General features: G+C 45.0%; 1 protein-coding gene across 2 annotated transcripts in view; it reads right to left on the bottom strand.

Moving 5' to 3' along the window:
• The window catches only part of KIT (KIT proto-oncogene, receptor tyrosine kinase), an 82,556-nt gene extending 69,311 nt beyond the window's left edge, over positions 1-13,245 (bottom strand). Inside the window, exon 1 of one of the 2 annotated variants that reach the window (XM_069593098.1) lies at positions 13,106-13,245. In XM_069593098.1, the coding sequence (XP_069449199.1) occupies positions 13,106-13,172 (67 nt within the window). In that variant the 5' untranslated portion in view covers positions 13,173-13,245. The remainder of the gene's footprint in view (positions 1-13,105) is intronic. The other variant, XM_069593096.1, reaches the window with a different exon arrangement.
• Positions 13,246-16,799: the final 3,554 nt, after the last annotated feature.

Here is a 16,799-nt window from a genome sequence, read left to right as displayed (position 1 = left end):
CTGATGTTCTCACCCAAAACAACAGGTGCTAATGAATGATGACGACACTGGATTTTTATTTCATTTCTATTCTCAGCTTAGAAACACTAGTCTTCCGTCAAATCTAGACGAAGCGCTTTAAAGCAACTGATTTCATCATTACTTAAGCACCCGCACTTGTATGCCTAAGGCGGTCAGTTTCACCAGAATGGTTAACTGACACTGTTCCAAGCACGTGAGTACCCACCTTAATGCTGTCATTAACCACAGCTGTAGTCAGGGGGGAGGCCTTCTCTGCCACACACAACTCCTGGGGGTACCACTCGCCGTCCCCAGTCTTCATCTTGGATTCTTTTCTGAGGATGGGCACCACCGCCACCAAAGGCAGCCCGAGTCCTACTCCGTGCCCAAGAGCGGACAGAGGAGGAGCTTTCCTGTCCTGTGTACCCAGAGTCTCCATTCTCACTGGGGGGAGTCCTTGATTTGAAACGGGAGGGCTTATCACTTCATGGACCTCTGAAAGTTCATCCTAAGGCTAAAAGGCAAAAAAGTCATCCTGTCCTCTCATCCACGCTACTGCAGTTAACAGTGGAGTGGATACACCACACCCAGCATGACAAGACAGTGGCTGAACTGTGTTTTAGCTTCTCCACGACCTGCGCGCTTTGTCAGACTCAAACTGCTAAATACAGGTATCATTAGAAACTGAAGATGGTCAATTTCAACAACAAAAAAAAAAAAAAGAAAGAAGGTGAAAAGGAGGTACAGAGCCTCCCGTCCTTGGAGACAGACTGGAGAGCATTCAGCCTGCATCCCTGAAGCATCTCTCTCAGCTGTGAAAAACCATTCTGGTCCATTCGGAGGAAAAAATGGTTCCAAACCTACAGACGGATGACGGACTTTTGGCACATTCAAGGCTCTGCAGACTCCTGAGAAGTGAAGACATTCCCTGGCATTGTGGACACTTCTGTCACCCACTCTGGTACCTCCTTCATCAGTACAGTCTCATACCTGCTAGAGGCTGAAGTTACAAAGACTAGAGCCATAACAAGCTGGGAGACTGGTATGTGGGCCACCACAGAGGCAGACAGGGCTCAGGAGACAAACATCTCACAAAGCTCCTCCTGAGTTGTCGCAACCCGGTTCCCTTCCCACACTCCCATCTCTCTCCATTTTGCCTCCTCTGGCCCCTCCTTCCCTGTGACCCCCAACCCTCTGAGAAATCTTGCCTTTCTTTACTTCCTTTTTCAATTGACCCTAATGCAAAACTGAAATAAATCTAAATAAAGCTGCTTTCTCGCAGAGAGACCCTAGACCTTTTCTTTCTTCTGGGCTCTTTGTAAACCTGGGCTCATGAAAGGAAAAGAATTCACTAGAACATAAGCCCCAAAAGGACAAGGCTATTTGCCTGTTCATGGCTATGCCCCTCAAGCATATCAATAATTATTTGTAAACAAATCTACAAATTCCTGGTAGATGTAGGGTCCACTGAAAAGATACTGAAGGGACGAAGAGAATGAAGCTGTAAACCTTAAGCACTACAGCTTTATGCCCAGAGGTGCTGTTCCAAGATTTCCACATGGAGAGAGAAGCCACCTGCACCTGCCTGGATTGTGCTCACCTGCCTGGATTGTGCTCACCTGCCTGGATTGTGCTCACCTGCCTGGATTATGCTCACCTGCCTGGATTGTGCTCACCTGCCTGGATTATGCTCACCTGCCTGGATTATGCTCACCTGCCTGGATTGTGCTCACCTGCCGACGGCAGGCTGCTCACTACCGTAGCACTTTCGGCATCCTGGCTAGCCTCTCCTTAGAAGGCACTCATTCTGAAACTAAAGTGATCATTTAAAATAATATCCCTTGAAAATGCTGGAATGGAAATTAGGCTACGCATTCAGATCTCCTTAAAAAATTCATAAACCCTTCTACATATGCTAGTTTATTTTAAAAGACTGGAAAGAAGGGTTCTTTTTCATGAAAGTGAGCTAGAAACTTGCCTACAATTTCCCTGTAGTAAATATACTATACTAAAATAACAAGAAAACCACTTAAACATCCCAATTAACTGTTTTCAAGTGGCGATTCTAATGACGTATTTTTAGAGAAAGGACCCTAGTTTAATTTAACTAATGACGAAAAGCCTAAAGCCTGTGCGGTTTTACCAGGCTGTTTCTTGAGATGAAAATCTTCCATCAGCCATTGAAAAAGAAATCTACATTGTGAAGAACATGATGGAAACACATTTTTAACATTTTACAAACTATAAAACATGCTTTAAAAGGAGCCATAGTCTTTCCAAGTAGAATAATTCCCAATTTTTTAAACCACTTAGTCTTGTTTTCTTTAAAACATATCCTAGCCAAGTAGAAAAACAGCCAAAGGCTATACAAAACCACTAATATTTTCCCCAGAAGTCAAATCTACATTAGATCCGTTTGTATAAATACTTCCCCTCCAATAAAAAAGAGACACCAAACAATTAGCAAACCTGGTAACTAACGCCTCCTTTGTTCAAACCCTGCAAAGCGATTCCTCTGCTAAATCTGCATAGGCCATTATATTTAACTTACTGGCAGCCCTGATTGTTTTCAAGAATTTTAAAACGTCCTTTGAAATTATCTGAGTCACCTGGGGTAAAACCAAATGTTTTTTTAAGAGATGCAAAGGAAAAAGTAAGGATTTCTCCTCTTTTCATTTACCCTATTATTTTTTAATCCATTAGGTCAAGTACAAGGAATTCCCTGGAAAATACCATCATTCACATGTTTAGCTCAAATAATAGATTTCCACCTCTCACAAACAGCTACCTCCTCCCCGAGGATCAGTGCTTTGCAAAGGGCAGTAACCAGCACCTCTCATTACCTTTTAATTACCTTCTAATGCAGGGCTAGGGAATCCAGAGCAGATGAGAATTCTTTTCAAGGATTGAGGGTTTTACTTGCTGCTGCGTTTGTTTGTTTGTTAAACAAATGAATTTATGCATATTTATGCACAAATTTATGTTACATACTTGAGTTACCATTATAATAAATATTGAAAATTTGTTAATAAGCTAAGACTCAAAGATTATCTCTTGCTACTATCAGATGTTGAGCATACAAAATCTGTGATCTTGGCTGGGGGCAGAGGTGGGTAGGTAGGAAGGTAGAGGAGGGTAATTAGCCCTGGACTTAAAAGCAACTCCAAGTACATATCCGTGGACCTACTCTGGATGCGCACCGTGCATACTGTGTGTGTGTGTGTGTGTATGTGTGTGTGTGTGCGTGCGTGCACACGCGCACGTGCATACACTGCGCATAGTGTAGATGTGTGTGTTAGTCGCTCAGTCGTGTCTAACTCTCTGCAACTCCAGGCCCCTCTGTCCATGGGATTCTCCAGAGAAGAATACTGGAGTGAGTTGCCATTTCCTCCTGCAGGGGATCTTCCCAACGCAAGGATTGAACCCAAGTCTCTTCACCCTCCGGCACTGGCAGGCAGGTTCTTTACTACTAGCGCCACCTAGCAAGCCCACAATATATGTAATACCATGCAAAAGTGAGATCTACACTCTTCCTAAAATTACTTCTCTGAGTAAGCACCTACTTGACCAGATGACACTTATAAAAAATCTCATCACATATGGCATTATAGGAAATACTGCAATTACTGAAGAAAAACCCAGGTGCCCTAAAACTTATCCTATCTCGTATTCTGTTAGTCCCCACAGAGATTGTTTTCTACAGGAGTCTGTCAGCTGTCACCCTCTGCGTCTATTGTTCACATCCTGACCAATCGCCCCACTCTTCAAGGTTTAACTTGGATTCCAAATCTTCCTTGCAATCAGCTATTCTACCTGAAAAGTGAAACCTAGTCCTTCAGCCCAATGCTATACATTATGTGTCTTACTTAGCTTCTAGACCCCAACTGTTAAAGTCTTATTATAAATTTTACTACATTAGCATCTATCTCGCACTTCTGTTTCCATAGATTCCCGGCTCCTTCAAGGCAGGAAATCACATCTCAGAAATCTTCATGCATGACGACATGACAGGTGCAATGATGTAATCAACGAGAGACTGCTGACTTGCAGTTCCATACCACATTCCCCTGCTGGATGGTCGGCTGATTTAACAACTGCCACTGAACCATGAACACCAAATGACCAAAGGGAAGAGGCAGATGCGAAGGGAAGTGAGAATGCTGGGCCAGCCCCAGAGCAAATAGTCCATCCCTGAGTAATCAAGGGGAAAGGGCTCCTTCATCCTTACAGACCTCAGCCTGTGTGCAGCATGGCTGACTGTGTCTCAGAATCACCAGTCGGTGGAGCAATCACAGAGCACAGCCATTCTTAGGTCAGGGCTAATTACAGCTGATTATAGATTACTTTAGACCTCAGACTTCCTTGTTTTTATTCTGGCCCTCAGCTTAAGCTATAGCACTGTACAATTCATTCTGTGGTTATTTTCACCACCCCCACCTCCAATACATCAATCAATAACCCAATTTTAGGTGCAAGTTCTTTATTAGCTACCTTCAACATTAGCAAAAATTGTGAAGATCCTGTTAGTCTACTCAGAATGGATGAGAAACCCTCCACAGCCACGGCAGTGAAGGGGCTGGTTATTTTATTTAGCAAAGATTTCAGGTAGGCCCCTAAAAAGTCATCATACCAACTGAGGGGTGCAGGACGTAACCATTTAAAGACAAAAATTACTTACTTGGCTTTTGTCATACCTGCAGCCAAGACCCTATAACTAGTTCTGGTAACACAATAAAGTCTTTCCAACCTTTCCAATCAAAGGATTTTCCACACACACACACACATACACACACACACACACACACACAAAACAAAAAACCTGACTTCCCTTCTGGGGCAATTTAAACTAGTCTTATTTAGTCCCATTCTTCACTCATATTCTGCAAATATTTGAAGACTGTCATTCACTAAACCTCCCTTCACCTTATCTTCTTCAGGCTTAATAAATCCAATTTCTTTAAGTTGCTTTCAAAGGGCCTATTTCCCAAAGCTTTAATCAACTCTATATCCTCTTCTATACCTAAAACATCCATTTTATTCTCTGAGAAAACCAATAAACATACTTTTTAAATGGTCTAATGCAGAGAATAAATGCAGAATTATCTTCCTGTCATCGATTTCTTTTCAGAAAAATTTACTTTTCATTACATGACTGACTGGTACACAACACACAATTCTTTCTAATCCCCAAAACCTACTGTAACATTACAGAGCCATGTTTTGTTGACCTTTGGAGCTTAAGTTTTGTTTTTCACTTGGACCTGACCCTAAGAAGAATTTCATTTATATCTGTCGTAGTTTCTGTGAAATTGGCCTTCAAGAAAATGCAGTCTGTAAGTAACCAAAGAACAACATAGCATCACATGCCCTCTTTCAAAAGGGCTCATCCTCTTAGCTTTATTTCTGTGAATTCCATAGCACCCCCAGTGCTGTTACCACACCCACAGCAACTCCTCTTCCCCCTCCTCACTATCTCATCAGTGACTGGCAAATCCGAGATGCCTGTAAATTGGCCAAGTGAATTAACCAAGTCTGCCACCTTTATCTTCCTCTTATTTCTAAAGTGTTTCTCTTTCTCTCCAGAGCATGCACTCTAACACCCAAGTGCTCAGTTCTTCATCCAAAGACCATCTAATCATCTAAAGCGTGTGACTGATGGACCCCTGCCCAGCTCCCCACTAACATATAACGCTCAAAGGCTTAACTCCACTCTAACAGAGGCTCAGAAACTCTCCCTTAGGTATTTGTACACCCATGTTCATAACAGCATTCTTCACAATTGCCAAAAGGGGGAAGCCAAGTGTTCACTGATGGATGAATGGATAAACTGTGGTAGACACGTCCATGTACATGCACTGCCTTCCTTAAAAAGGAAGGAAATTCCGACATGCACGACCACATGGTGGTGGTGTAGTCACCAAGTCGTGTCTGACTCTGCAACCCCATGGACTGTAGCCCACCAGGCCCCTCTGTCCATGGAATTCTCCAGGTAAGAATACTGGAGTGGGTTGCCATTTCCTTCTGCAGGGGATCTTCGCAACCCAGGAATCGAACAAGGCAAATTCTTTACTGGACTGAGCTATGAGGGAAGCCCTGAACCTTGAAGACAGTATGCTAAGTGAAATAAGCCAGTCACAAAGACAAGTACTGAATGATTTCTCCTATTTGAGGTCCATGGAGCGTCACAGTCGTACAGACAGAAAGTAGAATGATGGGTGCCAGGGGCTGGCGGACTGTTTCATGGGTTGAGAGCGCTAGGTTTTTGTAAGATGACAGTGTTCTATCTTAAATAACAATGTGAAGATAATACCACTGAGCTGTACATCAAAAAATGTTTACGATGGTAAACTTTAAGTGTATTTTACTAAAACTTACACACACACACACACACACACACACACACACACACACACTCCTTAGTTTCAGCTGCCCACAGCAAGGGGGTGCCCAAGTTTTTGGAGCTGGCTGAGGAGTGTGCATTAGGACAAAATGGTGGAGCAAACGGCCCTGGACTAGTGAGCAAAGCTGGGAGGGCCACTACTGGGTCAAGTCTACCGTAGCCCTGACTACAAAAGTATTTGCAGAATCCGGACCAAACCCAACACTAAAATGACCCTCCCCCACCAATGATCCTTGAGGCTAACCAAAGTCCACCTTTCCAGCCTCTTCCCGCCAATTCCTTCCCCCTAGTCCTAACAGGAACTGAATCTTCAAATAAGATCTTAATCTCTTGCTCCCTCTTTCAGCAGTTTTTTTTTTCCAACACAAGCCTCAGACACTCTGCCCTCCTTTAAAGTGTAGAACTTAATGTCAAATATTATCTCCCATATGGACACTTTTATTGATCCCTGATCTATCACATGCCCACCAAGATGTAAACTCCTCTCCTTTGAAATATTGCCTGGCTACTCTGCACTCATGACACCAAATTCTACTTTGAATTGATGGTTCTGCTCTCACTTTATTCCTCCGCAGCCCAGGAGTCCACACGTACAGTACCTGCAAGGACCAAAGCATAGGGATTGATCATCCTTTGCCAAACTGAATCTGAAATGTTGACTGAGCAAAGCTCTATACAAGTGCTGGAGAACAGGCGAGAGTTCAAACTAGTATTGACTCAGCACTGCTGTGTGTCCAGTACTGGGGGCAACGGACAAGCCCAGCTTGGTCCTTCAACGGCCAGAGAAGAAACTCTTACAGTCGCAGAGGAGCCTCTCCCTCTCAAGGCTTTCTCTCAATGCCACTTTACAAGGCACAGGATTCAGGGACCCTCTGTGAGCTATACTTACTTATTCACATTGAGAAAACGGCTATCTACAGAACTTTCCCCTCCTAAACTTTTATCCAGAAAGCTGCACCCCCTTTTATAGAAAGCAGCTATGAATAAGGTTAAACAGAATCAGGGAGGGAACTACGCACAATGCTAACTGAATCTTTAAAAAAAATTTTTTTTTAAACCCAAGACATTAAATGGATAAGCTTCAGGACGTCCCTGGTGGCCCAGTGGTGAAGACTCCATGCTTTCACTGCAGCGGGTGCAGGTTCCATCTCCGGTCAGGGAATTAAGATCCCACATACCTCTCCATGAGGTCTAAAATATACATATAAAAGTAAAAAAATAACAGTAAATGGATAAACTTCATCTTGATCTGGGCTTCCCTGGTGACTCAGATGGTAAAGAATTTGCCTGCAATGCAGGAGACTCGGGTTCAATCCTGGGTCCGGAAGATTCCTTGGAGAAAGGAATGGCAACCCACTTCAGTATTCCTGCCCCATTCCAGTATTTCTGGAGAATTCCATGGACAGAGGAGCCTGGTGGGCTACAGACCATGGGGTCGCAAAGAGTTGGACCCGACTTGATTAATAACTTGTCTTGATTAATACTAAGACAAACCCCTCTATATAACTTGGGTTTAAACCATTTCTGAATTTCTTTCCTAAGAGACAAAGCTGAAAAAGAAACATTAAAATCAGCCTGGTGGTGGTGTTCCCATGCTTTCCCTGTAAGGGACGCTATGCAAAATGTGTTTTCTGCATAATCTAATTTTCTCCTTTTAGTAGCCCTATGCCATCATTCCCATTTTACAGGTGAGGAAATGAAGCTTGAGCGAGAAGGGTCTCATCCCAGGCCACAGAGGTGGAACTGAATAAAAACCCAGCTTGTCAATTTCAGAGCCCAAGCTCTTAACTGGGATGCCATATACCCTGAATAGCAATTTTGCATAAACTTTATAGTTCGCAAACGCCTTAAAAACATAGCTGTCAGAAAGGTATACAGCCAAAGATATCTAGCAAAATAATTTCATAACTAAAAGGTAAGCATAAGATGAATGGAAAAAATTAGGAGGGATAAATATTTTCACTGGAGAAATCTGGGGTTTTTTTCCTCCTGAGTAAAAAAAAGTCCAAGATCTGTTCAATCTCTAAGACTAGTGATTCCCAACTGTTATGTCAAAAGCTATATAAAATTCAAGACAAAAATTAAAGTTTATTTCATTTTAAAAGTTGTCAAAATGTTGGTATCTGCATGCAAGGATTATAAAGAGAAATAGTCAAATTCTACACATTTATGAAGTTTCTTCATTTGTTAGGTGGCTATCCCATCCCATACCCTGCGCCAAGTATTTTTACAATAATTTGTTTCTAATCTTTAAAGTAATCATATTAGAGAAGGCATTAATCCCATTTTAGGGATATCAATAATTTCTAATTTATAGATAATTACGTATTAAACTTGACATGTATTGAGTTTGTACCATGAGTGTGCCAGGCAGCACCATGCTAAAAACTTTGTATGTAGCCACACACTTACTGACACAGAGAGGTTAAGTAATTTTCCCAACGTCACACAGCTAAAACTAGGATGAAAGAGGGAAGCTAAGCAACAGTAAGTAATTTGTTCCAAGGTCACAAAGCTGTCAGTCATGGAGTCAGCAGACTAAGACACGGCTGTCTTCATTGCTTAGGCCTGTGCTCCTTCCACAAGGTACCTGCAATATCCCACCTGTGCTCACTGGAGCCCAAGGCTAAACGCCTAAAAGCCTGACTGGCAGTGGAGAGGGATTGTCTAGGTCCCATGTAAAGAGGCAATTTCCAACTCTTCAAGAGAATTGAGAAATCTAGATTTTGATACAAATTCTCCATATTTTAAATACTTCCCCAGTATTTTCTAAAAAAGTATTATGTGAGCCAAATAAAACACATCCAAGTAAGGGCTATCAGTTTACAATTAAGTGTCTGAAGTCAAAAGATGGGCTGTCTCAGGTCCAAAATGTCAGAAACCAGAGCTGCTAAGCCAGGCTTATTCAAAAGTCCTCTCTGCTTTCAACAATGATTTACACTGAATTCACCCTATATTCAAACTTTAACTCCCTTGTAGGCCCTCTTCACTCTGGATTTGCAGCCATAAAAATACCTATTCAAGTTACAGTGACCACGTGTGAAATTTTGCATGCCTAAGATTTCTTCAAATGTCTTTCGGTGCCTGTTTTTAAAAAGACACCAAACATGAACACAGCAACATTTAGCACTTCCCTAGCCTGTCAGCTGTTAAACTAAATTCATTCTGGAAAATACCGCTGCAGCCTTGACTATTGCCTTGAGGGGTTCCCGCACTGCAGTTCAGCTTCAAGAACTCTGCTCAGGACACCATGGCTCATTTCCTGGTATCCTTTAATCAGCTGTGGAGACTTGAGGAAATGAGTCAAAATCCTAAGGGCAACTTTTAGTGGCCGTCAACAACAGCAGCAAAATCCATCACAACAACATCTGTACATAAACGTGCTCCAAGGGAAGCCCACAGAATAATCTGGCACACCATTTGTTTGGGGGAGAGAAAGGTTTTGAGTGGTAAACTAACTGCATTATAACTCATGGTGCTCATCCAGGGTAAACGGCCAATGGTGTTATCCACCACTAGGGGTTTTCTCTCTCACAAGTTCACCACAATTATACAATGCAAAGACCACTTTTTTTTTTTATACAGTGGGGATGGAAAAAACATTTCAACTAACATGCATCATCATTTTAGAGACAGCGCATCTTCATTTTGGAGGGATTCTAACTGGAACAGGACAGTTCACACCTAAAACCCTCATGCTGTGCTAAGTCCCTTCAGCCATGTCCAGCTCTTCTCGACCCCATGGACTGTAGCCCACCAGGCTACTCTGTTCATGGGACTCTCCAGGCAAGAACACTGAAGTGGGTGCCCTCATACCCAGCGTCAAAAGGGGAGCTATCATACATACATATCATACATAGCCCTGGGGAGCTATCACTGAATAACTCCCCCTTCGATGAAACTTCCCTCAAATTGAGAACTCTAACTCAGACACCCTGCGACAGGCAATTCAAGGTCTTTTTTCACCAACATTGGGAAGGTAATAATCTTGACCAGCCTATATTCCCAGAACCTCCAACAATGCCTAGCATATGACATATAATAGTTTCAAATAAATCTCACTTTACAACTGATTGAGAAATCATGTGAATGGATATACACCTGGGCAGATGGGGCCAATCTCAGGCTTCACCACTGATTATTGTGGGAACCCTGGGTTATTCTCAGCCAGTTTCTCCAGATTTGGTAGGGATGGTAACAGGACTACCTCCAAGGCTTATCGAGGGGACTGGAAATTTCAGGCAATGGAACCCAACACAGGACCTGGCACTAATGTGAAATTTAAGGCACACTAGAAAAACGTGTTGCAATAACACAGCATGAGTGATTTATAAAGTCTTGAGGGAAAAAAAAATGTGTGGATGGGTGGGAGAAACCAGAGAGGGCATTAAATGAATTATCTGGGTTTCCTGTATGAAACCGTCATGTTATTTCCAGCAGGATAATAATCCAGAATGTTCTGTGTCCAGCTGCTGAGAATGACTCTAGCCTCACACCTGCAGGAGCGAGGGCAGGGTATGATTCACTATTCCTTGCAGGTTCATCCTGCTGGGTACAGGAGCTGTAAACACTGCGGGGGTGGGGGGTGCTGGAAATGGAGGATCCTGCAGAGTGGGCACCTCCTAGCCCTCAAAGGGAAACTGTAGGCAAGCATGTGAGAGAACACACACCTCGCTGCTTTAACCAGAGGCAGGCGAGTAGGGTACCACCAAGGAGTCTCCGTGACCAGGAGAGGCAGCGGAATTTCAAGGAGGCAGGAAGGATTCAGGGAAAGAGCTCAGAAGTAGAGAGTCTATGCTCACGACACTGAAAGAGGAGAATTTGGGACCCAAAGGATCCTTCATGGTGCAGATCCCTCACTACCCTGTGGAGGACCCTGTGCTCCCCTGAGTTTAAGGGACTGGCACAATGGCAGGCAGCCAATAAAAGCTGAGAAAGAACCAGAAAGGCAGCACGAGCCTTTGTCACTAGACCACACTGCCCCCCGTGAGCCAGACCTTAAAATCCCCTCTGCCAAAAAATTCTCTAGGATGGCGCAGGCTAATTCTGAGGAAGAAGGAAGCTATTCATTTAATTTTCTAAAAAATGGGAAACAGTCTGTGTGGTGGTTCTTGTTCCCCCCTCAGGTCCAGTGCACATGTCTTAAATGAAATTAAAATATCAAGGCACCAGGACGTAAGGGACTAAACATCTCATTTGAAGCTTAGGCAGTCAAACAAGCCACCGGAACCCGGCCACTCGTCATGATCCTTCCTACCTCTTTTCCCCAACAGGAAAGCCCTCACAATGCCTTAAGATTTTATGGGAAAACTGACCAGCAGAAAGAAAACTGACGAGACAGTTCCACAATAGTTCATAGCGATGCTTCCTCTGGAGCCCTTGAATTCCAGTTCAGACTCACTTTCTATCCTAACATCATCAAGTTAGCCTTAAGGGTTAAAAAAAAAATGACGTGGGAAATAGTAGAGCTTCAGGGGGTTAGCTGGGCGACTTGCACTCGCTTGCGCACCAGAGACACCCAGAAAAAGGGAGAGGGGGCAGGAATGTGATTGAGGGCTTCCAGGAATCTACAAATCCTCCTCTCCACCTGAAGACCCAAGTTCCCGCGCAGATATAACCGATTTTCACAACAGCTTTAAGATTTAAGTAAGATTTGCTCAAAGTTCCACTCCATCTCCCACCCCCCACCTCGGGCAGCCGTTGAGTAAATCACGCGAGAGGCTGTGTTGCGATTCTCAATATTCCCAAAGAAAACAGGGACCTGGGATTAGAGGTCGCAGACACCGAAGGGGCTGGCAGAGCCCCGTCAACCTGGCCTGGCGCGGGCGGCGGCTGGGGTCGGGGACCGCAATGTCTAGGCGCGCCATCCCTGTCTCCCCCGGGAGCAGGCAGCAAACGCAGCCACCAGCCGCTCCGAGGCGCGTTGCAGGAAAGAAACGGCACGCGGCAGAAAGGGGCGAGCCTCGGGCACGGGATATACAAAAGCAAAGTCTGCAACCTAGCGGCTGCTTTCCACACCCCTGCCCAAGTTGTCTCCGGAGCCGCACCTCCAGGTTCGCGGCCACAGAGCCGCAAGCTCCCCCCTGCTAAAAGCGTAACCCGGGAACCCGAGGACGCCGCAGCCTTCGACTCCGGTCCAGCGTGGCGCCTGGAACAGACGAGGCAGCGGGTGCGTCCCCGGCTCTGGGGCACAAAGAGCGCCGCGGTTTGGAAGGCAGCCGCTGCAGAGCAAAGAAAAGGCTCTCCTACAACTTCGCCCTCGGCGCGGCTGAGAACCTGCGGGCCGGTTCTCACGCACAACTTTTAACAAAAGGACGCAACCGCCGCGCCTCAGCCGGCGGAGATAACGCGCTGCGTGAGAACTCCGTCGCCGCCCGCCTCTGACCCCGCTCAGCTCGCCCTCCTCACAAAAGCAGCCCTAAACTCACACACAACCCGCTGCCCTCAGCGTAAGCCCCTCGCCGCCCGCCTTCCTGAAAGACTAGCAGCTCAGCGCCCCCACCACCGGCTGAGGAGGGCTCCCGGCGCAGGTGAGCAGGGCAGGGCGCAGTAGAGTCCTGGGGCCGCCCCGAATCTTCCCGAAACTGAAACGCCACCGGCAGCCACCTCTCCCCAGCCACCCCAACGTATTCGGACCCTAACGGGGCACAGGCTGCGCCGGGGGGATGGGGAGGCGCGGTCCGAGTACCCGCAGCGCCCTCCCACCTGTCTGGACGAGGAGCAGGAGCAGCAGAACGAAGAGGAAATCCCAGGCGCCGCGAGCGCCTCTCATCGCGGTGGCTGCGCTGGGACCGGAGCTCTGTTCCACGTTCCGGCTCTAGCCCGAGTGCCGGGAGCGCGGCAAAGCCGAGCCCCCAGAGCCGCGAGCGCCAAGCCGCGGCCGCTCCTCCCAGCGCCCTCCCCCTGCGCGACGGCCACGCCCCTTCTGCGCGCCCCTCCTCGCCTTGGTCTGGGTCTAGCTCCCTGGTGGCGGTGTCTGACCCCTGTTCTTTCGAGGTGCTGATCCCCGGGGACTGAGCCCGCGGGGAATGATTGAGCACGTCGGCCCTCGCCCCGCGCTCACGACCCCAGAGCCCATACATCTCTCCACCTCTCCTCCCCGGTGATGTTCCCGGACGAGAGTGGTGTTGCCCGCCGCGCGCTTTGTGAAGCTGGGCACCGCGCGCACATCAGGGGATCGGCCCGCCACCTGGCAGATGCTCCCCAGACAATAAAGGTCCGCCACCGCCCCTCGAGCAAGCTCCAGAGGAAAGAGGCTGGACGCCGCTGGTGGTGGAGGGGCGCGGGGAACAGGAATTTGGGGGGAGCGAAATTGGGCCCCGACATTCTTCTGTATTCCTGTTGTTCGAGGGGGACCAAGCGTGGCGCCAGGAGCTGCGGTAGAAGGCTGAGCCCAGGCGTAGGTAATTTTTAATGCTCAGTTTCTGCACCTGCTCCTCAACCTGTAAGAGCACAGTTGGTTTCTATTGGTCGGCTTGGCCTCTGCTGAGACCTTTCTGGAGACCGGGGCTTTGGGGTAGGGAGGGGCCTTGTGAAGTTTACTCTGCGAGCTCGAGTTTTTAAGCCCATTTGCGCCAAAGTTCTTGTACTAAAGGCCCTCTGAGCGTCTATTTTTTCCCCCCCGTTGTACTGTTTCTGTGCCTATCAGAAGGTAGTTACAAGGGTGGGGATTCTTGTATTCCTCTTAGCTGCCCTAGCCTGTACCAAGAGCAGAACAATAGTAAATGATCCTCTTAAGCCAAGTTTTTCACGGCCTAGAAAGTGCTTTACCCAAGAAAACAACAGTATCTGTGTAGAGTTTTATAGTTCCTCCTTATGCTGAATGTTATTTCATGCTCACAATAACAGCTTTGTCAGGTAGGTAGGTTTATTATTTCAGTTCTAAAAGTGGCCTAAGATCACACAGTTAAAAGAGGGGAGACCCAGCCATTATAAGATTGACTCCAGGTATGATGAGTCTTCCCTCTGCATTCTAATAAATCAGTAAGACACCTCTCCATTCTCTTCAGAATGGAAAATAAATGGGAAGTGCCCATAAGAAAGAGCTGTGGAATAATTTAGATGCATTTAGACTCTTCTCTAAAGTAGCAGCCAAAATTTATCATTAACCAGTTCTCCTCCTCCCCTGTATTTCATACTGAAAGCTCCCTTGTTCCATGTTTGTAGGGCCTAAACTGGTTTAAGAAATGTAACTTTCAAAGTTAGCTAATCACTTAAAAATTATCACTACTCGATCAATATGGATATATGATCACCTCTCTTTAAATATATTCATTCAGTAAGCACTTAAGTGTCTACGGAGAGCAAGGAGGAGCTAGGCACTGGGAGGATCATTGTTCTTAGGTGTGGGCACCCTGCCACAATCCTTAGAGTCAATTGTGGGAACCCACAGTCCAATGACCTAGCAAAAGGTTCAAGTCACACAGCTATGGGATGACTGAAATTCAAGGGGTACCGTACTCAGGGCCATCAGACCACATCTCTTTCTGAAAATGACAGAGATAAGGTACCACTCAGAGCAGTAAGTTTCTGGGATCTTGATTTATTTCTAAAATCATTTCATAGTAGGGAGAAAAATCACTATGTGTTAAAATATCAACATTATGCCTGAGAGAGAAAATTTACAATTTTCTTCTTCAGTCAACTGATATTGGAGAGGATAACAAGTCTTCAGAAGACTGGATGAAAAGAGACCATACTGCAATTTAATTCTAGGCAGGAAACTTCTATCCAGAAAAAAAAAAATAGAGAATTATACAATGCTGGACTATCATTCATGTTCTCCATTCAAAAACACCTATGAGCATCTAGGTAAGCATATGCTACAAAAACCAATAAGATGGAGTCTCTGCCTAGAGGATTTTCATTCCAGGAGGGAAAACAGATACCCCAATAAGAAACTATAATATTTGTTAACAGGGGCCATGTTCAGCCTGTATGTACCCAGGGTGGCCATATTGGTTGGGAGAATATTGAAATCTTTCTGTACTCATTGAGAAAAACAAAAAACTACTTCCCTAAACACCTTCTCATCCCAACTCCCCTTAAGAACACCCCAAATCTCCCCAGATATAGCAATTAAAGGTTTAATACCAGGCATGGCAGAGAACCACCAGTCCTAGTGCCTTTAGGTTTATTAACTATTTTTCACAATATCCTCTGCTAGCTCTGTCCTAAAAGGAGGCAGGTAGAAGGTGCTATGAGTGAAATGCCAGTGGAATGCACTGTGTTTTAGATTGTGTCCAGTAGAATCATTTACAATAATGGAAATATTTTATATCTCAGGTAATAATGTATGGGACCAGTTCTGTACTATTTTGTGATAGCCCTTGCACCCTTTCATGAGTTATACTTTATATATTTTTATTGTTTTCATAATTGTATTAGTGAGGGCTCTTGATTGCAAGTTGTAGAAACAACTCAAACTGACTTATACAAACAAAAAAAACATAAAACCTATTAGCTCAGATAACTGGAGAGTCCAGGGATTATGATGTTCCAGACTTTCCTAGGTCTCAGAGCTCAGTCATCAGGACTTGAAGATGTGTGTGTGTATGCATACATGCATGTGCACACACACATGCATTCTCCTTCGTCTCCATCCTCTAGCAGTGCTTCCCTGTATTGCTTTCCTGACTTCATATGCAGGTCTAGACTTACAGCTCATTGCAGATGCAAGCAGAGCTTTTCTGCCCTCAGGAACATCTCCTACGAAAGTGCTGACTTGCCTTGAGTCACATGCTCATCTAGAACCAGTCTCTGAAACCAGACAGATGGAACATAAGGATCAGCCAGGCCTGGGTCACATGCCCAGGCCTGGGTCACATGCCTATCCCTGGAGCCAGGGTTGGGGGCCCACTTCATCCATATCACAAGGCTTCAGAATGTGGAGGACTGTGTTCTCAAAGGAAAACTGAGGAGGAATGTTGCTGCACAAAGAGAATCAGAAAGGTTCACTATAGCCTCACACAGCCCAAATCTGTAATTTGAAACTTTTATATTTCTGATTGTAAAAGTAAAGATGCTTATTGTAGAAAATTTAGAAAATACCCCAAATTATAATGAATAAAACAAAACAACAATCACCCAAGGTATAATTACCAAAGAGTTCATTTTGTTATGTTTCTTTTCTTTCTTCTCTGTTTATTCTAACTTTTTTTTTCATTATATGATTTAAGATTTTACAATATTTGGTAGGTTTCTATCTAGCTTTTTCACTAATCATAACATAAGCATTGTCCCAAATCATTATCAATTATTTGGAAACATACCATATAATGGTAACATAATGTTCAGTCCACCCTATATATGTACCATAATTCTGGGTGTTTCATCATTCCTCTCTTTTTTCCAGTTTTTTTCCTGTCATAAATTACTTGGTGATGATCTTGGTGAATAA

Source organism: Ovis canadensis, chromosome 6 (assembly GCF_042477335.2).
Source record: "Ovis canadensis isolate MfBH-ARS-UI-01 breed Bighorn chromosome 6, ARS-UI_OviCan_v2, whole genome shotgun sequence".
NCBI lineage: Eukaryota > Metazoa > Chordata > Mammalia > Artiodactyla > Bovidae > Ovis > Ovis canadensis.
This window is presented reverse-complemented; position numbering and strand designations above follow the sequence as displayed.